This window comes from Chrysemys picta, chromosome 24 (assembly GCF_011386835.1).
Source record: "Chrysemys picta bellii isolate R12L10 chromosome 24, ASM1138683v2, whole genome shotgun sequence".
NCBI lineage: Eukaryota > Metazoa > Chordata > Testudines > Emydidae > Chrysemys > Chrysemys picta.
In genome coordinates this window covers 4,023,339-4,048,460 of record NC_088814.1, presented here as the reverse complement: position 1 = coordinate 4,048,460, position 25,122 = coordinate 4,023,339, and the positions used below count along the sequence as shown (strand labels likewise).

Below are 25,122 nucleotides of genomic sequence, written 5' to 3'. Positions count from 1 at the left end.
AATTCCTCCAGTTTAGGGGAATTCCCCTGGAGAGAATAGGGCATAACATGATTCTTCCACAGCTGGGAAGCAACTATCTCCCCTCCCCTGTACAGACCCAGGGGTCTGACCAAATGGGTTATGGGGATGTATTTTTATTTGCCTTTCTCTTTGACATCAGGCTGTGTGGCAAATGCTAGAGGCAGGATCCTGGAACTGGTGAGCCAGTGGGTCTGAGCCAAGTTTCCAACACACGTTCCTGTAGCAGGTATTTCCAGGTTTGGAGTTTGTTTTATGAAAACAACAACTCGGTTTTTAAACAGCCTAAATCTGTGTTTATCTGTGTTTTTCTCGCTTAATGAACCAAGAATCTGTTCCTGTCAGGTCTCCTTCTCCTACCATATGTTGATCATTTTACACCAGCCAGATTCCAAATGAACCATGAGATGGAATCTAGTCTGAGTATTTAACAAGCAGCCTTGGTTTTTGGTCTGATTTTCTAGCCAATTGCCATTTTCAGACATGACTTTCAAAGGAGGAAATATGACTTAACGCTGCAAAAAGTGTGGATTTGGGTGCTTTTTAACATCTTTTTTTTTTTTTTAAGTGTCATTTTTGCTTGAGTGGAGTTTGTATCACTTTCAAAGTGGAGCGTCAGTTATATTTTAAAGAAACAGGACCATTTATACATTTATATTTTTGCTAGTCTCTCCTTTTGTTCCAAGATCCTGGAGTTCTGAACAGCCCAAATTCACACAGATTTCAGCCCCTTTCTGGATCAGACTTTCTTGGACATGGGGTAAATCAGTGACGCTCTCTGGGCCTGAATCTGACCTCACCGACTCTGGTTTTACATTACCCCTTTTTTTCATGGAGATGCTCCTGACTGACATGGCATGAAAGGGGAGTTAGGCCCCTTTGTGCCTCAGTTTCCCTAGCTGATCAAAGGTGACACTGATACTTACCAGCCTCACATTGGGCCTGTGAGGATTAATTCATGTTTGCAAAGTGCCAGGAGGCAGGGATAAGAGGCGATTGGGAGTCAGGACTCCTGGGGGCCATTCCTAGGTCTAACATTGATTCACTGTATGAGTTTGGGTTAGTGGTGACCATCTACAGTTCAAGGACAAGCACGTAGAGGCCCCATGGCTACCTGCAAAACTGTGATCATGGCCTGCCTCATAGCTTTGGTTCCTGTTTCATGGCTGGCCTTTAACCTGGCATAGCCTATCCCATAGCTACCCCCACACCTGACCTGGCCCAGGCCCCCAGCATAATACACCTTATCCCATAACTTCTCTACTGTCCCCCATTAACCTACCTCCTACCCCATGGCTAACTTCCAGTCTGACACAGCTAGCCTCCAGCCTCGCATAGAATCAGAAATGTAGGGCTGGAAGGGACCACACGAGGTGATCAAATCCAACCCCCTGCACTAAGGCAGGACAAAGTGAACCTACAGTATCCTTTACACTTATAGGTGTTTGTCCAACCTGTTCTTAAAAACCTCCAACGATGGGGATTTCACAAGGTCCCTTAGAAGCTATTCCAGAGCTTAAGCACCCTTACGGTTAGAAAGTTTTTCCCTAACGTCTAACCTAAATCTCCCTTGCTGCAGCTTAACCCCCTTACTTATTGTCCTACCTTCAGTGGCATAGCCAATTGATCAGCAGCCTCATTGGCCTATCTGCAGACCCGTATCAGTCTTCTTTTCCCAAGACTAATAGACCCCATTTTTTTAACCTTCCTCCGTAGGTCAGTGTTTCTAAACCTTTTAACATTTTTGTTGCTCTTCTTGGGACTCGGTCCAATTTGTCCTCATCTCTCCTAAAGCGTGGTGCCCAGAATGGGACACAGTACTGTACTCCAGCTGAGGCCTCCCCAGTGCCCAGCAGAGTGGGACAATGACCGCCCAGGACTTACACAGGACATTCGTGTTAATACACCCCAGAAGGATACTGGCCTTTTCCCCAGCGCGGCAGGTTGTTGACTCATATTCAATTTGTGATCCACTGTAACCCCCAAGCCTGCCCCAGGACTCCCACACGGACCCCATGAACTCAGCTCTTACCTCATGACTGCCCCCCAGCCCTGATCTGCCCCAAGGCCCCTAGCTTACTTACCCCCTACAGTCCCCATTAAGCCAGCACCTACTACCCCACGCCTGCCCTTACTCTCCTCCATGCGTTCAGCCCTCCCCTTTCCACGTGGTACACTGAACAGCTCCCCTCCATTGCGCAGGCGCAGCCTCTGCCGGGCTAGTCCGGGCAACGCTCCCACGTGATCATTGCGCAGGCGCCGCTGCACCCCGGACCATACCATTCCCAGACGCGGGGGGTGGAGAGATATGTTTCAGACTCCCGGTTCCGTCCGCACTTTCTCCCTCGGAACCGGGTTCTGTCCCCTTCTTCCGCGCTTCCCCGCTCCGGAGTGGAGCGAGCCGGGATCGGAGGGGAGGGGAGGCGCCGTGAGCGGAGGGGGTGGAATGGTACGTCCCACCCACCCCCCGCGCCGATAGTGGGAGCGGCCGGCACTGCTGGCCTCCTTTCCTTTCAGCGCTGGGGCCGCCGCCGCCATGAGGTGAGCGGGGCGCAGGCCCGGCGCGGGCCCAGCCAGGGGCCGGGTTCTGCCCGGAGGGGCCGCCCGGGCTCCTGAAGGGACACGGGAGCGGAGGGGGGTGGGCGCTGGGGACGTTGGGCCTCCCCCCGGGAGAGCGGCCGGCGCCGGGCCTGCGGGTGGGCCTCGGCCTGGGGCCGGGCCTGGCGGAGAGGAGCCGCTGCCCCCATCCGGGAGCGTCTCTTGCCCCCTCAGCCCGGACCCGGCCTATGGCAGCGGGGCGATTAGGGGCGGGGGGGGGGGGGGGCTCGGAATGGAGCGGGGGGGCGCGCGCGCGCTGGGGGCGGGGGGCTTGGAATGGAGCGGGGGGGCGCGCGCGCGCTGGGGGCGGGGGGCTTGGAATGGAGCGGGGGGGCGCGCGCGCGCTGGGGGCGGGGGGCTTGGAATGGAGCGGGGGGCGCCCGCGCGCTGGGGTCAGGGGGGGCTGGAATTGGGGAGGCGCGCGCTGGGCACGGGGGGGGGGGCGAGGCACCCAGAATCACTGAAACTTCATCCCATCTTCTGTTTAATGCGTCACCTGCCACCTTCGGCGCTGAGCTTTTTTGCCCCAAATGAAAACCTCCTTAATAAGAGTTTAATCTGGTCAACGTCACAGGCCACAATTTCTCCACTCACACTGTTTTGCCACATGCCAGATTTCCATGTGATTGCTGCCTTTCACTCCAGAGGTGAAGATATTTCGGCAGTGCCATATGTGCCTAACTTGCATTAGGCTTTGTAATCTCTGCGATGAAAGGCCCTGTATACATTTAAATAAAGCTAGATTGCATTTTGAGCCTTCCAGGAGCAGTGAAAAATGTTGTGATTTGCCATTGCGCTAAACGGGGGGCTGCCTGTTCTAAGCCGTGTGTGTTGGTTTGTTCAGTATGCTCAGGCTCCAGAAGAGGCTGGCCTCCAGCGTCTTGCGCTGTGGCAAGAAGAAAGTTTGGTTGGATCCTAACGAGACCAATGAGATTGCCAATGCTAATTCTCGTAAGTAACCATTTCTCTGCCACAGGGGCACTGGGCAATTCAGTGCTAGTGCTATCTTCTGGTATGATTTGTGGGCCTAGCTAATTATTGACTATTGCAGAAGATGCAGTGATCTCCATTTGTCTTTGTTACAGGCTTGGTAGTAGAAAGGTTAATTTAATAGTAGCTAAACTGAATTGCCTTCTCCACAGGCTTTTTTATATTCAAGTTTATTTAAAGGTTTGGCTGATTTACAAGCATATAGCAATTGCCTTCCCTTGATAACTGGAAGCAGTAAATGACCAAATTCTAGAATTCTGCTAAATCCACACTGAAAGAATTCACACAAGAATGTGATGACTAGTGTGGATGTTCTTTGGGGGGACAGGAGTTGCAACTTTCTAGTCAAACACCAACCACAGGGATATCTAAGGGTGGACAGATGAGATGCATGATTGAAAAATGAGAAGAGCAGAAAAACATGAGTTCATTACAAGTACTGAAAAATAGACAGTTTGTCCCTTCTCATGGACTAGGCTTCCTTTTGTGTTAACTGAGCTAGCAGATCCAGCAGGTAGAATGGAGACAGAAGCCGGACCCAAAGGACATCTTTATAAAGTTTGTAGTGTGGATCTGAATGGAATAAACTGATTGGGAGAATGTTTCCCATGTAGGCCTGTGGTGGACTGCAACAGGACTGCTTGAGGAAAACCAACTTAATTAAGGGGCTTCTGTAAAGAAGGTCAAAATCTTCTTAAATTCCTTTAGGCTTAGACTTTGTAATCCATCCTGAAAACTCCTTTTGAAAAGGAAAATTTATTGGTGTTGGACTCTCGCCTTGCTCATACTGTCCATTTTCTGTTCCATTTGATGTCTTCAACATGGAACATCTCTTCTGATTTCCAGGTCAGCAGATCAGGAAACTGATCAAAGATGGTTTGATAATCCGCAAGCCTGTGACTGTTCACTCCCGTGCCCGATGCAGGAAAAACACCTTGGCCCGCCGAAAGGGCAGGCATATGGGCATCGGTAAGTGATGGCTGGCTTCACTCTAGATAACTGGGGTTAAACATCTGTCAACTTCTAGAGACCTTTGCTGAGGGTGGATTTATAGACAGTCCTATGTACCAAAGAGCGGCCTTGTAATGCAGCTGGGTTGTTAATCACACTCCTTGGATTCTGAGGTGTTAAGCACAGTGGCAAGGATGCTTACTGGTAACTAGCTGTGTCCTAGCTCTGTAACACCTTTCTCTTTGCCTGCAGGTAAGAGGAAGGGTACAGCCAATGCTCGTATGCCCGAGAAAGTGACCTGGATGAGGAGAATGAGAATTCTGAGACGTCTGCTTCGCAGATACAGGGAGTCCAAGAAGATCGACCGCCATATGTAAGTCTGAGAGCCAAATGAATCCTGCCCTGCTTCTCCTTTGGTGGGTGTCTGGGTGGGGAACAGGGTCCCCATCTGCCTGGATAAACCAGCCTCTGCTGTGCAAGGCTGTTGCAGCCGGCTCTATAAACTTGCCCCTGAACCCACAGATGCCAAAGTGGAAAGCCAAGAGAGATTAAACACATCTTTTATGGAAATGATAAATCCCTTGCAGTGGATAAGGGCACGGGAAAGCTGCTACAAAATGATCTTGGTGTTGGTTAGTGCTTCTCAGCACTAGCTCCTCTGCTGACATTGGAGGGCAGGACAAGGGAGTCGTGTGTGGTGGTAGATTAAGCTGCTGCACGATGGTTAAATTCATTTTAAAACTCTGGGACACAGGTCACTATGTGGTCCACTGCAGAGAAGGCATAACTGCTGTTTATCTAGAGTCACTCAAGGTGTCTTGGAAGCCGCACAGTTCGTATTTCCTCTTTTGTGCCATCAAACAAATGAGCTTTGCGTCCTGCACCACAGGGAGCTCTCACCTCACCCTGTCCCTTTCCTTTCGTTAGGTATCACAGTCTGTATCTGAAGGTCAAGGGTAACGTGTTCAAGAACAAGCGGATTCTGATGGAGCACATTCACAAACTCAAGGCAGACAAGGCTCGCAAGAAGCTCCTGGCGTAAGTGTTTGATTATTAAAGCGATTCTGAGAGCTTAGTAAAGGCCCAAGGCTTAAGTTCTGCACACATGAGCTTCTGATAATGCTCAGTATCCGTTCAAGTGACTCCATGAGCTCTCAGCACTCGGGTTACAAAGACAATGGTTCTCTTATTGTGGCAGCCTGTCAAGTGAAACTGACTAGACACAAATGAAGTTTGCTAGCATCTCTTCACTATCCAAGCCTGGTCATAGTTACGCTGCTATAGCGCGGTCAATTAGGGCTGTGATTATTTACGGATATACTGGTTTAAGGTTTGGTATGGGTGCAGACTGTCAAACTAGAACAGTATAAGCTCTCGTAGATCGGTATACGTGCATTCACATTACTGGTATAGTAGAACCCACCTATAGTTAGAGCAGCAAAACTTTCTAGTGTAGACGAGGCCTAAGGCTGAGTGGAGTACAAGATAATACGTCATAAATGTTGACAAGTGATCTGGATATTAATGGCTTGGTTTTAATGGTGTAAATAAATCCAAGTATGACTTGAATGCCCCCTTTAAACAAGCTTTGCCCTTCTGCGTGACGTAAACACCCAGGAAATAACACCCATCTTCAGGGGATGGGCAAGTTCCCCTGCTGAATGTTGTCCAAAGACCTTGCCATTGAAGGATCCGTTCTCAAGAAGGGGCAAAGTTAAGACAATTGAAGGACAAATGGGTTCTGGCAGATCATGCATTATTTTCCCTTTCTAACTTCAGCCACTGGACTGATCAGTTTTGTCAAGATCTCAAGGGCACTCTCTAACAAACAAGTTTGCTGTGTGGTGTCCTTGGAGATGGAGTAAAGACAGCAGCATGCTCTTGTTCTCTCGTTTGGGCCAAGGACCTGTTTAGTCCCAATCCTGGCCAAGGGTAGATCCCATTGATGCCTGCCTATATTACTCAGTAGGTCAGTGGGGTGTCACTGAACAAGATATTGAATTGCACTTAAGACTGTTGCATTGAGGAGATGTGCGGGCGTCGTAACCTGGTAAACAGCAGCTATAAAGCAGTAGATGGCGCATGAGGCATTTGTGAAATGCGTGTTCACACCTCATCTCTCTACAATGGCTTCCTAAGGCTGGAGAAAAATAGTCAGAGGTGGGGGATGATGTCCAGGTAAAAGCTGTGTGAGTTTATCTGGGCTGCTGGAGGCTGACTCCCTGTGTGTTCATGAAACCTATTTTCATCTTCAGCGACCAGGCCGAAGCTCGCAGGTCCAAGACCAAGGAAGCCCGCAAGCGCCGTGAAGAACGTCTGCAAGCCAAGAAGGAAGAGATCATCAAGACTCTCTCCAAGGAGGAGGAAACCAAGAAGTAAACTTCTGTGGCTGGTCTGTGTACATAGTGCTCTCCATCAAAGGGTATTAATAAATGCTCCACATCCAAACCTAGTCTTTAGCCTATGTCTAACTTCCTTTCCTAGTTGAGGGTTCCTGGGTGCTGAGTTGCTTTTGCCATCTGGGTATAAGTGCCTCTTGCAATACAGTAAAACTTCTAATGCAAACTTTCTATCATACAGGTCTAGAGACGGGTTGCTCAGAACTTGCACTGAAAGTGTTGGGAGGCAGCATGCTTAACTTTTCAAGGCTATGCAGTGCATCTAGTCAGTACAGCGACTCCTTCCTGGGTTAGGAACAGGGCAAAGGGACTCTCAGCCAGAGGAAGATCATTGAGCTGGGGGTGAATGGGCTTACAAGGAGATGACCCTGGGGGCAAGATGCAGTAGAAACAACCAGTGTGAGCAGTCCCTCCATGGACCTGTTGCATCCCTGCAGTGCAGTTAGTATCTCAGACCAGGTAGAAAAGTTAGAGCCAAGTGGCACCTTCATAAGCAAAGGTCAGTCTGGGATTTTGTGTGTGGAAATCCTGCTGGGGGGGAGAGGAGGAGAGCAGTTATTCATTACCCATGGCATGATCCAAGGGAGGAAACATTTCATTGAACATCTGCAGCTTGCCCAAAGCCTGGGAATGGGTACCTGTAACAGCCCCAAACTTTGGTAAAGGACACACAGAAAAGGAGAGTGTTAAGAATCTGTACTCAGTGTTACAGACCTGATTGTCGAACAGGGGGAAATGGGCTTGCTTCAGACGTGCGCTTGGCCTGTGAACATTTGGTGTTCAGTAAGCAGCAGGACACATCTAGGTAAAACCACCCCGCTCAGTCTTGACCACACATGCGGAGATGCCTTCCCTACATTTTCAGTAATCCTCCTGCTTGTTTACATGTCATTCCAAAATTACTAATTCAGGCTTAAAGCAAAGCTAATTTTGCGTGTGTGTGTATATGTATACCCACAAAATAAGTGTCACGACGGCTTGGATCTGATGAACACCCTGTATAGCGCTGTGGCCATGGGGGGGGCCTGTTCTTTTCCACCACCCCCATGGCCTGCTCAGACTGCGTAGTGAGGGTCTGATAGGAGGCAAGCTGCAGCAATCGCCTGTAGGGGTTGGGGTGCTGCGGAATTCCCTGCCCAAGTTTCAGTTCCGTGTAGACCCTGCTGGGCCATGTTAACATGCTCTGGGTACCTAGAGTGCACCAGCATGGTCCGCACAGGGCAGCTAGTGCACAACATGCAGCCTGAGGCTTGGGCAGGGAATCCAGTGCCCCACTAACTTGCTGCAGTTTGCCTTCTGTCGGACCCTCGTGCTGCAGGGGAGGAGGAAAGACCTCATCCTGGGAAGGAGGTCCAGGCCCACAACAAACCATGGTAATTAAGGGCCCTATGTGGCGTAGGAGAGCAGCTCTCCTAGGTTGAGCCTTCCCTTCTCCCTGTTTGGGGATGGGTGTTATAGGTGCAAGGGGGGGCAGTTGCCCCCTTGGCCATCTATAGGGAGGAAATGGGGGAGAGCAGGTTTTGGGGGGCAGGGGGGAAGAGAAAGGTCCAAGCAACTACCCTAATGTTTTTCGTAAACCTTCCTAAAAGTTTGAGCAAGATCAGCATGTACCTCCCCATCTCCTGGGTGAGGGATCCGTCTGAAATCAGGTCTTGATCTATGGAGAAGTGTCCGTGTCATAAATTGCCCCAATTGACAATCTCATTAGAGGCCAAAGACAATCTCCTCTCCTGTTTTCTAGGTCCTCGCTAGCAGGGCAGCACGGGGAAGCTTGTTCTATGCCTAAATGGAGCATGTCAGTTGGCAGGGCTGTCTGGGCAGCCCATCTAGTGAGCACTAGAGTAATACAGCTTTAGAAATCCCAGCCTGCTGTGGTGAGAACTTTAGGATCAAAGCGCGATGCAAAGGATGTAACATCTTGCTCTCTGGACCCTAACCTGACCATGGCAGCATGGCAGTGTGTGGGAGACAGCAATCCGAGGTATAGTTTGAGTAAGGGGCATTCTTGGCACATTTAAAGCTCATTCTAGCAGGGTGTGAGCTCAGCCCAGCTCTCTAGGCAGATGACACTGTCATCAGATGCTACCGATGTGGTGCTCTGCTTTCTCCTATGTTGATATCACTCGGCTGCGTGCGTGTGTTCCCTCTGTGTGCTGTCCCAGCTCCGCAGATAGCTGACACAGCAAACCCGACGAGAACCCCCAATAACCACAGACTCTAGTAAGGTACGAAGGCACCTCGGCCAGGTTTATTGCGACCCTGACACAATTGCAGTTCCCCGTAGATTACTTAGTCTACGGGGCATACTACGAGAAAGTGCCGCTTGGCAATGGACCCGGCTCAGTCAGTGGCGGGACTTTCCACTGCCCCCTCGGCCGGACAAAGACACCACCCCAGGGATACATTCTTATACACAGGTACAAACAAGTTACACATCACTCCTGACGTATTGAGGTGCAACCCCTCTACGCAGCAAGGTACAACCCCTCTACGTACGCAGTAAGGTGCCGCCTCTCACCTTGTACATGTTGGTTCGATCAAAACAACTCTATCCATCATTTTACCCTTTTGCCCCTGTCATTGGGATGGGTCGGCCTGTTCCATGTTATCTGTGGAATGTTCCCGTAGGGTATGTCTTGGTACCATGTTTATACTTTAACTTTGCTAGGTGAATATATATTTATGCAGTATCGGCCCTTTCCTTGCCAGCTTCTGTGAGCAGGGCCTGTCTCTGGCTCACAGCTTAGCTTTGCTTTATGTTAGCTAAGTCTTGACCATTACTCTAGTTTGGTTCAGGCCTCATACTGGGCCTTTATCAGGGTCTTCACTTACCACAGACACCACTTCTGCAGCCTATTCATGGCTTTTTTTTTTAGCTCTGCATATTTCTGACCCATGCAGTTTGTGATGCTCTTTCACAGGCATCTGGAAAGTCTCATGTTCCACCCTGTAGAATCCCAAGCGTCTCAGAAAAGGGAGCAGTGGCTAACTGGCACAGAGTGGTGTTTCCCGTGTCTCGCTGTGGGGGAGGGAATGCTGGGAAAAGGTACTAGGGCCAAGTCCCAAGTAACACATCATGAGATCACTGCTATCCATGCAGAGCAGATGGGACATGCCAGCCAAGCTCCTCCTTGCAATGACTGCACGGTTGGTTCGCCTCGACCCTGTGAAGGAAGTGAGGGTGTAGGAATTTCGTGGGGAAGGCAGTGGAAGCACTTCCCAGTGCACTGGCCTTGATTTCCATATTATGCATCCCAAATACTAGCCTTCAAAACCACAACGGTTCAGCTTCAACTTCAGCTCCTCTGCAGCCGGCCAGAGATTTCCCTGAGGCTCCAAAGGAGCAAGACTGAGCGGGCGCGTGGTGAGATCAAATATAATTAACCATCTTTGCCCCTTTCTGCAATGCCGTCCAGCAAGACAACATGCATCAGGGTTTCTTTAAATAAAGTAGCTGTAGTTTTGGAGCAATAGCACTTCCTAGGGGCAGCCGTGCGCTGAGGCTGGATCCATTTTGTAAGTGCTTGATGGCCTAGATTTAATGGTAACTAGAACTGCCATAATTGTGTGAACAGTAGAAACATAGGCCCTGATCCTGCAAACTCATGGGAGTTTCAGGGTCGGAGACCTTTGTTATAGAGAGCAAGCCGCTGTGGCAAAGATCAGGGTGTTGCTCTGGACTTGCTAGAGATGGCCCCTGGGGGTGACCAGCTAAGGGAAAGAAAGGTGTTTAAAATCTGCCTGTTTTCCTGCCACTAAATATTCAGGTCACATGTCTGCTGTTCTTTTTGGAAGACTATGGAGGATTATTGCATTAGTGAAACATGACTGGGGGAGGAAGTGATGCTTTTTTCCAGAGGAGGTTCAGTTCCTATAGCACCTACAACTCCTAAGCTGTGGGAATTCGGCACCCCTGCATTAGGTTTTTAAACATTCAACTCTAAACACACAAAACTTTCTTCCCGTGCTTCGAAGATTTTTCCCCTTGCTGAATGCTTATGGGAGCTCCTCCTCCACCCCTCTGCATCCTGCACAGGAGATTCCCACTGACCAGGACAGGTTAATTTCTAAAAAATAACATTTCAGGTTGCCTACATCGAAGCAGCAAAGCCACTTCTCTTCAGCTCCTTTAGGTGCTCTGTGCACCCTGAAGCACCACGCGTAGGGTGGGTCATACTGATTTCCCCACACACACCCCTGTGGCCCAGAGGCAAAAAGCCAATGAGAACATTTCATCTGGTGTCGCAGCTGCTGTGATCAGTGCAGCTAAGACTTCAAAGCCCGGTGCTACAGGAGATCATTCACTTTAATAGAGGTGACAGCCATCTGTTGGGAGGAGAGTCTCAGCTAGGAGTGGGGGGCTGTCTTTTTAACCAACATCTTCAGCTTCCGGAGAGCCCGTTGGAGGAACAATGGAGAGAAATCCCCATGCTTGAGCTGAGAGGTCATAGCCCGGAGGGTGGGTGCGCATCTCCGGTGGGCTGAGGGCATAGTGCCGACCAGCGACTTCTTTTGAAGGGCAGCCACTGCGATCTCCTGGAGAACAGCCTAGAAGTCCCAGAGGAAAGACAGTTACAGCTCGGAAGTCCGAAGGAGATCAGACTTTAGTTTGTCCCAGAGAAGGCTCAAGCACCTACATGGGGAGAAGATGTCAAATAGGCTCTTTAGCCGAAGAGGCATAACCGGTTCTGGGAGCTGATACATTTGGGCTAAAAATAAGACATTTTTCACAATGAGGGGGATTAACCATTGGACCAATTTACCTAGAGAGTTGGTGGATTCCCCATCACTTGGAGCCTTCACGCCAAGACCGGATGCCTTTTTAATCATTATGCAGTAGCTCAACCACAAGATCTGGGCTTGATGCATTGAGGGAGGTGCCTGCTGCTAGGCCGGAGGTCGGGCTAGATGAGCCAAATGGTCCCTCCTGGCCTTAAAGTCTGGGACTCTATGAAAGTCAGACTCCTTAGGACTTGTCTACATGGGGAAATTGACCAGCATAGCTACTCCAGAATAACTATTCCGCAATAGCTCCCCATGTGGGACACCTATTCTGGAGTAAAAATGCCTTTTCCTGATTTAGCTTAACTCACTTTGGAAGCGGCAGGATAGAGCGGGGACTTCTAGATTGTATTTTTGGTCCCATCACTGACTTTCTATGTGAGGCACTCGTTTTCCCCCGGGTACAATGGGGGTGATCTCTGAGCCCCAACCCAGTGGGTGAAATCCATTAGTGTTTGCAAACGGCTCACAGACTGTTAGATGGGCGGTGCTATGAAAGCACTAAATGTTATTCTTAGCCCAGCCTCTTCAGCCTGCTGGGGGAATTTTTATTGTTTATATACAGCAGCAGCAGGAGGACTGGGGCCCTGACTCAATCTCTGCCCTGAAGCGCTCACAACCTAAATAGACAAGACAGACAAAGGAGTTGTTATCCCAATTTTACAGATAGGGAAACTGAGGCACACAAACTGGGGATCCTTTTGTGCTGGGCGCAGTACGTAAATAGAGTAAGAGGAAATGCCTGGCCTGACCAGCTCACACGCTAAATAGACAAGACATGTGGATGAAAGGAAGGATTATTAGCCCCGTTTTACAAGTGGGGAAACTGAGGCACAGAATGAACTTGAGCAACTTGGCCAAGCTCACACAGGGAATCTGGGGCAGAGCCAAGAACTGAACCCAGATCCCCTGCCTAAACCACAAGGCCATCCTTCCTGTCTAATCCAGCCTTTCCCCTAGCAGGGGATAGATTTGCCTCTTCTTACTGGTCAGGGATGAGAGCTGCCAACAGCCAAGCCTGACATAGCTGGAGGGAGGGGAGTTCTTTGTAGAGAGAGAATGACGTCCCTCTACATACAGGGTGCCCAGACTCTATGGTGATGGCCGTATTTGAAATGCAGATGCCAAAAAGCATTTAGTTTCCCAGTGGCTTTCTTACCTTTCTCTCTAAGGCCTGTGCCCTGGAGTCCCCAGAAGGGCGGAGGCAATAGTCAGAAAACAGCCTCTTTGCCTTGGAGAAGAAGGTCCCATGTGCGTCTGCTCCCCATTTGGGACAGCTGTTGAGCTTCTGCCTTAGCTCCTCCTCCAGCTCCTTCAAGTCAGGGGGTCCGAAGCCCCTGAAGCCCCCCAGAGGATGAATTGTGTTGTCATTGCAGAGCTGACAGGCAGGGTTGGGACGAAGCCACCAGCTAGGCCCAGGCTCTGTCCTTGTCTCGTGAGAGGTTTCAGATGAGGGACTGAACTGCAGTGCTCCAGGGAAATCCAAGCTGGGAAAGCCGGTCAGCCAGGAGATGGTGATGCCTCCTGGAGGGAAGGACCAGGAAGCCCTGCTTGACGAGGGTGGCACTTCCTCGTCTCTAACCCACGGGCTTCCCCATCCCTCCTGCAGCAGAAGGTCCTCGTCCTCTCTCAGCTGATTGTAATCGTTCTCAGGCAAAATCTTCTTATCCGCACCGGGTAATGCTGTCGCCCCCTGCTGGTCCCATTCATACCCACCCTCTGTGTCATGTTCACCTCTGGAATGGGTCTTTCCCCGTGTCAGGCAACTGATGACGTTGTAGCCCCGGCAGCTGGCGGGTGAGTCGGAGCCGGCGTTCTGCTCGTCGGCCACGATTCTGATCTGCTCCCCCGAAGTCTGCACCGCGTCCACCGGGGCAACCTTCAAGAGGTCGCACATCAGCTTCACGAGGCGCTCCAGACTGTCGTCATTCTGGACCCAGGGCAGATGTTCCCCTGGAGTCTTTGGGACCATGGATACGCCCCTGGGCTGGCCTGCTCCGGGCAAGGCCTCCTCCTCCTCTCCGCTGAGGTTTAGCACCCCAATGCTGTCGTCATGGCTGTCAGTTGACGTCATCTCCATGCATTTGTCCTTTTCTATATCCAACTCTTCGATATCTTCTAGGACCTGAGGGAGAGGAACAAACCAGAGCAGAGCTCCAAATCAGGAGACACGGGGCTTGGAGAAGCGGGGGGTCGAGTGTGTAGGACAGGTCAGGGGACGGGGATGTCTGGGCTACAGGCTGGGGACATCCCAGTCACAAGTGAATCTATCGTTCCAAAGACAAAGGACTTTACCTCTGTTAACGGAGATAGCATTAGGGCTTCCAACCTCTCTAGGCCAGTGAGGGGGTGGAGGGGGGACTCCAGGACCCAGCCAAGCTATACAAATAGGTAGCGTTATGGCCAATGAAATGCAAGGAAAAGGCCTCCCCTGGAGAACGCCAAGGAAAATAAACTCAACTAAAGGCCCAATTGTGTCAGAAGGGTGTGTGTGTGTGTGCATGTGTTAAATGGCTGCTTTCCCCAGTGACTGATCACAAGGGGTGTGTGTGTGTGTGTGTTAGTTAAATGGCTGTTTTCCCCAGTGAGGCCTCATCTGGAGTACTGTGTCCAGTTTTGGGCCCCACACTACAAGAAGGATGTAGAAAAATTGGAAAGAGTCCAGCGGAGGGCAACAAAAATTATCAGGGGGCTGGAGCACATAATTTATGAGGAGAGGCTACGGGAACTGGGATTATTTAGTCTGCAGAAGAGAAGAATGAGGGGGGATTTGATAGCTACCAACTACCTGAAAGGGGGGTTCCAAAGAGGACGGATCTAGACTGTTCTCAGTGGTGGCAGATGACAGAACAAGGAGCAATGGTCTCAAGTTGCAGTGGGGGAGGTTTAAGTTGGATATTAGGAAAAACTTTCACTAGGAGGGTGGTGAAGCACTGGAATGGGTTCCCTAGGGAGGTGGTGGAATCTTCTTCCTTAGAGGTTTTTAAGGTCAGGCTTGACAAAGCCCTGGCTGGGATGATTTAATTGGGGATTGGTCCCGCTTTGAGCAGAGGGTTGGACTAAATGAACTCCTGAGGTCCCTTCCAACCCTGATATTCTATGATTCTATGACTGATCACGGGGGGGGTGGGGGTGCGTGTGCATGTTAAATGGCTGCTTTCCCCAGTGACTGATCACAAGGTATGTGTGTGCACGCACGCACATCTTCCGCTGGAGCTCAGGGGATTTGAGACCCAGTGCAAGAGCAATTCCCAGCTGCCTGGGTGACCTTCAGCGTTGGAAGGACCAGTCAGAGCCATTCATACCCATTGCTGGGCCGTGACCTGGACATCTCTCAATGGAAACACAGCAGCAGCTGGGAATGCAAACAGGATGTGAAGGGCATGAGGAACCGGCTAGGAAATAGCTCGGAGAATATCCTAAAGCCAAGATGGGGATCAATGGGGTGGCCTGACCTGGAGCCGTCTGGTTAGTCCTGGTCACTCCACCTCAGCTGGGGCAAAGCCGATGGAGAAGGGGGTTCAGACCCAGGTGCTCTAGAGAGACAGCTGGGAACTTCGCTCTGCTACGTGGGCTGCCACGCTTCGGAACTGAGGCCCACCGCGTCACGACCTTTGCCCTCTGACATCAGAGATGTGAGGGGTGAGGTCGGAAGCAGGAGCCGTGACAGGGGTTCCGTCCCCACCTCCAGCGCTGACTCAGCCTGGGCGGCTCTTTTCCTCAGTTTCCCCATCTGTAGGACGAGGGTGATCCCCAGCTCCTCCTCCTCTCTGCCCCCTGCCCCTGGCCTTATTGGAGATCCCGGGAGGTGGGCGCATGGAGCTGGCGCCAGGGAAGGATCCAGCCTAGTGCCTGACAGGACTTTGGAGGAGTCTGGCCCCAAACCCTGCAGCGCAGTGGGGCCAACCAAAGGAGCCCCACGACCCATGGCTGAATCTCAGGCTTCGGCCTAGTCAATAAACGACCCCCCGGCTTCCCTCCATCCCTCCCAGGATCCTCTGTGGCTCCACGTCCACTGCACCGCTTAGCCCAAGCAGCTCCTCACCAGGTCCCCTTCCATGGTGGCTGTATCACTGCGCCGGGCTCCAGCCGTGACGAGGCCTGGCGCGGCGTGCTCGGGATTCCCAGCTCCACTCTAGGAGCACGAAGACATCCTCGCCCTGCCGAAGGGACTGGGCATCAGTGAAAGGGGCCGGGGCACCATCCCCTGAGCCGTGGGGGCAGCATGCCCCAGCCCCCAAGGCTCATTCCATTTTGGGGCTCCCCGCGGAAGGTCCCGAAGTGGTGGCCAGTTAGCGGCAATTCTGATGGCAGCTTTGGAGGTGGGGCTGCTGGCCCACTGGGCCAACCCACACCCAACTCACTGATGGCCAAACACAGCAGGATCCCTGGGAACGTCATGCCGTGATTAGGGCTCTGTGTGGGTGCGGGAATCCACCCACGGGGGGCGGCTTGCAGGATCTGGGCCTGGTTCCAAGCTGGTGACCCAGCGACAAATCATCTCCTGAGCCCATTAGGGCCTGAGCCATCTCCTCCCACTAATAACGGGCATGTTTTCAATGCAGAAAGGAGCCTTGTGCTGCCATTTGCCTCTGTAAACCTCAGTCCGTTAATGAACGAATTAATGCCCGCAGCAGGTCAGCATTACTAGCCCTGTGGGGAAACTGAGGCACGGTGTTACTTGCCCCCAAGTCGCTCAGCGCATCAGTGTCAGAGGCAGGAATGGAACCCAGGAGTTCCTGGTTCCCAGGCCTGTGCTCAGATCACTAGGGCAGGACGATCGCCGAGCACTGCAATCCAGTCCCTTTAACCCCCGGGCTCCTGCAGATCAGAATCCCTGTCCCTCTCCCACTCTCACTGCCGAGCACCTGCTTCCCAGCTCCTTCCTTCAGCCTCGGCCAGCAGAGCCGGAGATAATCTCTCTCCCCCCTCCCCCCCCCCGCCTGACATCACAAAGGGGCAGGCAAGCCTGCCCCTAGGGCGCTGACTCCATAGCAAAGCCAGGCCTGGCAGGTTTACCAGGCTTGCTCTCTATGATGTGTATTACATTAGCACCTTGAGCCCTCTGTGCTGACACCGGGGGAGTGCTGTGGAGCTGGGTGATGCAGGGCTCTACCCCCAAGAGCTCAAGCAGAGATCCTCAAAGGTATTTAGGGGCCTAACAGCGGGAAAGGGATTTACCTGACCCCTGCAGGGTTTGTCATGCCACAGCTGGGAGCCCTTGACAAAGGAAATCAGTATCAGCTTATGGGGAGAGAAACTGAGGCACAGAGCGGGACAGGAACCTGCCCACGGTCACCCAGCAGGCCAGTGGCAAAGCTAGGGACAGAACCCAGCTGTCCTGAGTCACCTTAACCAGGGAGCCAGGCTGCCTTATCACGACAGATGGGCCCAAGATGAGAATTCCTGACTCACAATCCAACCCCCGGCCCGAGAACAGGGAGGTGCTTGGGGTCGGTTTGGTCCATTTAGATCCCCGGCTGAGTTTGGATTACGTGCACCTGCAGCGGTGGGGCTGCTCAGAGCCAACTTGCAGGGGGGCTTGGGGGGGCTGCTTCCCGCCCGACAGGAGCTGGGGGCTAGGGCTTCTATAGGTGCAGAGTGGTCCCTAGTGGAGTTTTCAAAAGCAGGCAAAGCACCTAACTCCCCTTGATGCTAATGGAACAAGCCCCCTGAACACCTGCTCCCCCAGGCCCTCTGCTTTCAAGCCTGCTGCAGGGGATGCTGAGTCCAGTCAACAGTGTGCTCTTGTTGCCAAGAAGGCTAACGGCATTTTGGGCTGTATAAGTAGGGGCATTGCCAGCAGATCGAGGAACGTGATCGTTCCCCTTTATTCGACATTGGTGAGGCCTCATCTGGAGTACTGTGTCCAGTTTTGGGCCCCACACTACAAGAAGGATGTGGAAAAATTGGAAAGAGTCCAGCGGAGGGCAACAAAAATGATTAGGGGTCTGGAGCACATGACTTATGAGGAGAGGCTGAGGGAACTGGGATTGTTTAGTCTCCAGAAGAGAAGAATGAGGAGGGATTTGATAGCAGCCTTCGACTACCTGAAGGGGGGTTCCAAAGAGGATGGAGCTCGGCTGTTCTCAGTGGTGGCAGATGACAGAACAAGGAGCAATGGTCTCAAGTTGCAGTGGGGGAGGTCCAGGTTGGATATCAGGAAAAACTATTTCACTAGGAGGGTGGTGAAACACTGGAATGCGTTACCTAGGGAAGTGGTGGAGTCTCCTTCCTTGGAGGTTTTTAAGGCCCAGCTTGACAAAGCCCTGGTTGGGATGATTTAGCTGGGAATTGGTCCTGCTTTGAGCAGGGGGTTGGACTAGATGACCTCTTGAGGTCCCTTCCAACCCTGATATTCTATGATTCCACTCCTGCTGGCTTTCCACTAACGATGCAAATATATTAACCCTGCTCCCCCCCCCAGCCCCTGATTGATGGGATGGGAGTCAGCTGCAGCTCCTGTGGGAGGCTGAGTATAAAGATGGGAGCTCAGCAGCAAACTGAGGGACTATAGGGTAGTCCAGGCAAAGAGAGAGGGGGTGTGTGGGTGCTGCAAAACACCAACTCCATGGCTGAGGCAAGGCTGCAGGAGGAGGCTGGGGGAAGCAGCACCTCCCTTGGGGGTGTTTTGGCCTCTGACCTCTTTGCCTGCCCCCACAAGGAGTGTGGTGCTGTGTTTGGCAAGGAGAGGAGGTTACAGAAGCATCTTGCTGTGCATGTGGGGGAGGTAAGAGGGGGACCTGCTCCCCTTTAGGAAGGTGGGGAGAGACCTGTCCTGCTCAGTGGCTCCGAAGAGCCTCTTACCTGCTCTCCTTGTGGCAAGGAGCACTGGAGTTGCCTGAGTCAGCCCATGGCTGGCCTGTCTGAGCAGGGGTCTGAAGCAGGTGGGTTGGCTGCTTCTCTTCATCCTAGAAGTAACAGATCTAGTAGGGTGGAGCTGCTTCAGAATGGGATATGCTGATTAACCCTTTCTAAGCCTGGGCTGTGGCACTCCTGGGTAGCAAAGCCATGGCTGGATTGCACCCCAGTGCCTGGCTACCAGCCCTCCTGCATTGGGTGTCTTGTCTAAGCCCCATGTTTGTCTGGATGCCTTTTATCCTTCCCTTCCCCCCCCCCCCACCTCCTTGATTATTGTAATGCTGTATGTGGCCTGTCCCTGAGTGTGAAGGGGCCTGGGAGGGTGGTGCAGTCCCTCACCAAGGCATGTCTCTGCAGACGGCTCCGCTGAGTGACCAGGCTGGCCGTGGCAAGAGATTCCGTCGCAGAAGCTCTCGGCAGATGCCCAAGCAGCAGCAGGGTGATGCCAGGCTGAACAGGTAGGGCTGGGGGGAGGGAGCTTGTCCTTTCTCTCTCCTCCCTCCTATTGATCAGCCCCCCCCCCCCAAGGGGGTCTAATGGGCCTTGATGATGCCTAGTGGGGCTCTCAGAGTGAGCCCTCTGGGGAGGGAAACAGGAGGTAGGATTGCCCTGGTGCCAAGTGAGATCTGGGCCCCATTTATGCCAGGCGCTGCCCTAACACCTAGCGGGAGAATCCCTGCCCTGGAGGCGATAAGTGTAAATGACAAGACTGACCAAGGGGAAAGGGAAACTGAGGCACACAGAGGGGAAGGGAGTTGCCTGTGGTCACACAGCAGCTCAGTGGCAGAGCTGGGAGTAGAACATGGTCTCCTGACTCCCAGTCCAGTGCCAGACCCACTCGGCTGTGCTGCCTGTCACTGACCTGGCCAGGCTGTGGGCTGATCTAGTATCCAGAACCCCCTCCTCTTCTCTTGTCTTCTCTTCCTCCCCCTTCCCCCCCCCCCTCGGGGCACCTATCCCTGCCTTATGTTCTTAACTACACACCCCTTTCCTTTGGCTAACTGGCCTGGGCTGTGCTGAGCCGGGCTCATGCCAGCTGGCTTGGAGCGAACACCTGTCTATCAGCCGTGTCTCCACATTTCTCCAGCCGCTTGGATGTGGACTGCAAATCTGCCTTTGTGCCCAAGAACCACCTGCCAAAGCACTGCAGGGCCCAGCATGGTGTGGCGAAGTCCTTCCAGGTAGTGCATGCTGGTGGCAAGATGTTAACGAGGTGGGGTGTTGGGTCAGGGAGAACAGTGAGTGAGGTGGGAATGGGGGGGTCTGGTCACAGGTGGCTCCAATGGGCTCTTGAACCGACTCCTGTTGGGTCTGAGGTCAGCCGTGCTGATGCCTGGGCCATCCCTTTCACTCGGGGGGGCATGGAGGGCCATCACTCTGGTAGCCCAGATAGCCCACTAGGCACAGGATGTGATGCCAACCAAGTCCCTTCTTTGGGCTGACTCCCCTTCTCCTAACTGTGACTTGGAGCAGCACCTGTGTGGGGCAGGTCTTCATCTGTTGGGTGACCCTGATGGGGCGTGAGCCTTGGCAGAGGGGGTGGGGATCATCCCAGTGCCCCTCTCCTGGTGTATGGGTCTCGGTGGGGGGATGTCAGCATTAGCCAAGCTGTGAACAGTGGGACTTGGGGGCAGGACTAGATTCTGGGTCTCCTGAAGCTGGTGGAGTCTCTTCCTTCTGTGAACACACGAGGGCGCCAGAGGTCACGGCTCTGGCTGCCCTGTAAGATGGCAAGGGAAGGTCTAGCCCAAGGGGGCTAGCAAGGGGCCCCTGCACCAGGTGCCTGGGTTAGGCACAGCCCCGCTGGCACGAGTGTGACATGATCCTCCCCAGAGAAGCGATTCCCCTCTGCCCTTACAGTGCCAGCGAGCCTGGTTTGTTCCCCCTGCCTAGCCCAGCGTGGGCTGGAGCCGCAGGTCTGTTCTCAGACCCTGCCTGGCCTTGCAGCCCTGGAGCCCGTAGCATTTGCAGGGTCGCTGGTCGGCTCAAACTGCCTGAAAATCTCTAACGGCGAGAGGAGAAATTCTCCCCTCTGTGCTGGAGGCTCTAAATGTCACCGGCAGATGTTTGATTCCCTGTCCCAGGTGTCGACTGCCTGGAGCTCCCTGATCAACCTCTGGGGCCTCCATGCTGCTAACACCCTTCCAGAGCCCCCCAGACCTGCATGGTCCCATACATGAGGGGCCCTGGGTGGCTGGAGGGGAGGGGGATCAAAGTGCAGGGGGGGGGGGAGGGGGGCAGAGAATTGGGTCTGGTTGACTTGTCTCTCCTGCCCCTCCAGTGCAGCTACCAAGGCTGTGAGAGCACCTTCAGGAAAAAGAAGGCCCTCCGGGCCCATTGGACCGAGCATACCACGGTGCTGCTGTTTGTGTGAGTGTCTCCTGTGCCCCTCAGGTTGGGGGTGGCCGATGCCACGAGACAGGAGACCCCCCCCCCCCCCCCCCCCCGGTGTGGTGTCAAGCAACACCTCCCAATGCGAGAGGGCTGGCTGAGCTGGCCTGTGCCAAGGGCTGCTGAGGGCAGAGGATTTGCCATATCTGGTACTGGGCGCTGTCCCGGGCCGGATACTGAAGCTGGCCAGGCCAGTGGCCTTCTCCAGCTTGGCGTAGCCGATACGCTGGCCTTTCCCCTTCTCAATTCACTGCCACCCGTTGGCTGGGTCTCTCTGGGTTAGCCTGGGACATCTCCTTTCAGACATGGGGAGAGCCATGGCCCCCTCCCCTCACGAGTGGGGTGTGCTTCATTCAGGTGCCAGGAGCCCGGCTGCACCATGAAGTTTGCCAGCGCTGCCAAGAGGAAAGCTCACCAGAGGAAACATGCCGGTGAGCGGCTTTGTCTGGGGTGGGTGGGGGAGTGTTGGGGGCCTGCTGAATGGGAGGCTGTTGTTGCTGGCTTGACAGTCTGTGGCTCCCCGTCCACTGTGGACCTTTGCACCCCCCTCCCCAGGCTGGGATGGGGACATCCCTGACCGCTCCTGCTTCTCACTGGCACAGCTGCTCCCTAGCCACAGCGTGGCAGTGCCTGGAGGAGAACTAGCACTGGGCAGAACGCCGTGGTGGGAGGTGCCCTGCTGGTGTGTGGCTCGGAGCACATGGCATCCGGGCTCAGCAGCCACTTGGAAACGCCTGTGGTCCTGGGGTGGCTCCTTCCAGCCCAGTTCAGCGTCTCTCTCCACCTGCTGATCCTCCTCCCTGTCCCTCTTCCAGGATACCTGTGCCCCAAGCCAGACTGCGGGTCTGTCTTGTCCACCTGGACGGCGCATCAGAAACACCTGCAGCAGCATCCTGGTAAGGCAGGTGTGTGGGGGAGCCCCTTGCCCCCATGCAATCTGGGTACCGGATACCAGTCTGCCTGCATTTCCCTGGGCACACACTGAATGGGTGGCATCCCAAACCAAACATCGCTAGCTTGTAATATCAGCAGGCTGGGAGGTCACCTCAGCAGGTGGTGGGGAGGTCTCCCTTCTCCATGCAGTGGCTAGGGAGGAGATGTGACTTGAGAAGCCCAGGGCTTCGTTTCTCTCCTAATCAAGGTCTCCCTTTCTCTGGGCATCACCAGTGGGGGGCGGTCATAGTGGAGGCAAACGATGGGGGACCTGGCAGTAGGCCAAACCCCAGTGTCTGCTGACCTTCAGTCCTGGCTGGTCTGGCCACACCTGGCATCCTTGCCCCATGTTCTCCTGGTGGGGCTTCCACCTCGCTTTGGAGGCTGGTGCTAAGAGCGGGATCGGCCGCCTCCCCCAGGCGAGCAGAGACAATTGAGTCCTAAGGCTGCCCTGCTGTAGCCACTGCTGTTCTCTGGATGGGCTATTCAATAACCTGCCCATCCTTCTCAGACCTGTGGCCCTCCTGGGGTAGGTGAGGGCTTTCAGGTGCTGCCTCTGCCCTTCCTTGGGGCTCTGGATTCCGTGAGGGCCATCGGATACTGATTCCGCTGGCCTGGGGCAGTCCTGTGTCACTCCAGCCAGTAGAACTTGTCCCATCAGATGGGCTCCAACCACCCCTCAACTCCCAAGTAACTTCTGCTGAGAATGAGCTGGAAGTGGCCACCCTCCACCGCCCCATCCTCTCTGGGGAGGGGGTGGGGGTATGAATCCCCAAACTCCTGGGAAGCACCAGGGCGATTGGGGTGTTGGTTCTGTCTGGGAGCACAGCCTGTGCTCTCCTGCCCAGTGGAGTACAAGTGCCAGCTGTGCCCGAAGACCTTCAAGAAGCCAGGCGGCCTGCGGCGGCACAAGTCCTTCCACAGCCGGCAGAAGCGGGCGCTGCCGAAGCCCACGTGGGCGTGCCCCAAAGCTGACTGCCAGGTCTCTTTCACCACCATCTTCAACCTGGAGAGCCACATCCGGAAGGTGCATCTGCAGCTGCTGAAGTATCGTTGCTACTTCGCTGGCTGTGAGAAGGCCTTTGCCATGCGGGTAAGGAAGCAGCAGGGTCTCTAGGCTTTGGGGATGTGGGGGAGCTGTGGGGCATAGAGCTGGCTCGAGGCATTTCTACTAGCGGCAGCCGAAGGGTTTGTGTGTGGAGCTGGCTGAAAATAGGCTTTTTTTTTCCTATGGGGAAGAGGGTTTTTAACTTGATCAATTTTTTTGACTTGGCAAAAAATCAACCCCCCAAATATTTAACTTGGGAAATGCTGTCATAGTGCCTCATGGGAATTGTAGTTCCATATCCTCATGCTCCTATTGGCCTTTCTAGGCAGGGCTCCCTGGGTGGACTACATTTCCCATGATGCACCAATCTTCCCCCAATGATTAGGGGAGCAGTTGCATCATGGGAGATGTAGTTCAGCAGGTGACTCTGGCCCATAGTGGAGACAGGGATCAGGAGGAAATGGAACTAAACTCCCATGAGGCACTGCACTGGAATACCCAGTAACCCTAAAATATTTGAATAAGGGTGTGGTGGGTTTTTTGGGGTGGGGGGGGGGTGTCTTTAACCAGGGTGAGCAGGGGTCTGTGCTGGGCGACTTACACTCCTTTCCTTGGTAGGAGAGTCTAATCCGGCACCTGACGGTCCATGACCCCACAAAGAAGAAACTGAAGGTAATTGGCCCATGCCAGAGCGGGTCCATCACAGGCCCTTCCTGAAGTAGCAAAATCTCACTTAAGCTGGGGTCTGATTCCAAATGGGGGGGGGGGGGGGGGCTCCACCCTTCTACCTCAGTGGGAAGTGGGGCATGACCCCCCCATTGCTCAAACATGGTTAGCTGGGAAAGACCCTCTAGCATCAAACCACCATAGGAGCTGCCCTGGGGGAACATCTCCCCTGAGCACTCTGGGGTGTGGCTCCACTGGCACCGGTTACAAAAGAAGCTTGTCGAGGAGGGGCAGGGGTTGCTGGGGGTGGGGGGTGCCTTATAATGGGGCATGGCTGAGCTGGGGAGCAGGGCCTGGGGCAGGGGAGCCCCTGAGGCGCTGGAGCTCCGAGGGGGAACAACGCCCTGAGCTCCACTCATCTCTCTGCAGCTGCAGCGCTGCCGGCCCACCAGGAAGAGCCGGCGGCGGGTGCTGGTGGAGGAGAACCTGCACCAGCTCTTCAGCCAGAAGCTCTATGTGCGACTCAAGCGCAGCCGCTCGGGCTTCCCGGTGGGGGAGGACAGCCCCGGGCGCCTGGGCCACACGCTCCTCCTGCGCGTCAAGGCCAAGCTGGAGAGCGACCTGTCGGGGCTCTTCAACGAGCGCCCCGGCCGCCATGCTGTGGAGCCTGAGGTGAACCTCAGTGCCCTCTTCCAGCTGCCCCCGACCACCAGGCCGCAGGAGGTGGCCTAGAGCCAGCATCCCGCCCAGGGAGCTGCTGCCTGGCACTGAGCAGGGGGCCCTGGAGCTCAAAGGCCGGGCAAGACACGATTTTTGGCTGGTATTTGCTTTAACTCTTAATTTCCACCCGGAATAGGTGGAGGGCGGGGAAGCTCCCTGGGCAGGAAGAGACTGGCCCAGCCAGCCGGGCAAATGAACCTCCCTTTTATGTTGAGTTTTTCCCCCCGGTAGAGAGTGTCTCTTGAGTTTAAGCACGGGTCAGGGCTGTCCCTGGCGAGGGTGTGGGGTTCTTGCTGCAAGGACAGGGGCTGGGTTTGGGGGGTGCCTGGCCTGTGACCACCTGCAGGTGTGACAGGTGGGCCAAGCACTCCCAGCTGGGGCTGCTGTGAGCAATAAACACTTGCTGGAAAGCTGAGCCCTCATCTCCTCTGGTCTTTCCTCCTCTACCCCATCCAGTCTCTTAGCTCAGGGCCTGGTGGGGGGCATGAGGTGCTAACCACACACCCCAGCTGTGTTCCTAGTGCTGGGGGGTTGCCTTAGGCTCTTTCTGGGCACTGTTACCAGAAGCTGCTGTGGCCAGAGCCAGCCCCAAGCTCTGGGGAGGGTGGTGGTCACCGAGCGGAGCTAGAATCAGCAGTTATTCCTGGTCCAATGGTACAGAGACTGACCTCTCCTGTCACTCCCCTTCCCTCAGCCTCTGGGGGTCTCCAGCTCAACCTCTGAGGAGGTAGGGGCCATGCTGCACAAGGAAAGCCCCCCTAGGTC

General features: G+C 53.9%; 3 protein-coding genes across 6 annotated transcripts; 2 read left to right on the top strand and 1 right to left on the bottom strand.

Annotated features, from left to right (window-relative positions):
* Positions 1-2,356: 2,356 nt before the first annotated feature.
* Positions 2,357-7,009, top strand: RPL19 (ribosomal protein L19). Its single transcript, XM_005301824.4, has 6 exons — positions 2,357-2,559; positions 3,461-3,567; positions 4,453-4,575; positions 4,810-4,930; positions 5,485-5,595; positions 6,813-7,009. Exons 1-6 carry the CDS (start codon positions 2,555-2,557, stop codon positions 6,934-6,936), a joined length of 591 nt encoding a protein of 196 aa, XP_005301881.1. The 5' UTR covers positions 2,357-2,554; the 3' UTR covers positions 6,937-7,009.
* Positions 7,010-10,313: 3,304 nt separating this feature from the next.
* On the bottom strand, positions 10,314-18,790 carry LOC135977308 (uncharacterized). 2 transcript variants are annotated; one of them, XM_065577482.1, is made up of 4 exons: positions 18,546-18,790; positions 15,784-15,898; positions 12,898-13,863; positions 10,314-11,504 (listed from the first exon to the last, which is right to left on the bottom strand). In XM_065577482.1, exons 2-4 carry the CDS (start codon positions 15,796-15,798, stop codon positions 11,304-11,306), a joined length of 1,182 nt encoding a protein of 393 aa, XP_065433554.1. In that variant the 5' UTR covers positions 15,799-15,898; positions 18,546-18,790; the 3' UTR covers positions 10,314-11,303. The 2 variants fall into 2 exon arrangements, with proteins under 2 accessions (XP_065433554.1, XP_065433555.1); XM_065577483.1 differs by lacking the exon at positions 15,784-15,898.
* LOC101933247 (P43 5S RNA-binding protein-like) lies at positions 18,200-24,826 on the top strand. 3 transcript variants are annotated; one of them, XM_065577479.1, is made up of 9 exons: positions 18,200-18,468; positions 18,957-19,057; positions 19,687-19,780; positions 20,881-20,969; positions 21,294-21,421; positions 21,806-21,895; positions 22,772-23,016; positions 23,590-23,643; positions 24,067-24,826. In XM_065577479.1, the coding sequence occupies exons 1-9, from the start codon at positions 18,310-18,312 to the stop codon at positions 24,367-24,369; spliced, it is 1,263 nt and encodes a 420-aa protein (XP_065433551.1). In that variant the 5' UTR covers positions 18,200-18,309; the 3' UTR covers positions 24,370-24,826. The 3 variants fall into 3 exon arrangements, with proteins under 3 accessions (XP_065433551.1, XP_065433552.1, XP_065433553.1); XM_065577480.1 differs by having other exon boundaries at positions 18,203-18,468; positions 21,806-21,886; XM_065577481.1 differs by having other exon boundaries at positions 18,204-18,468; positions 21,348-21,421.
* Positions 24,827-25,122: the final 296 nt, after the last annotated feature.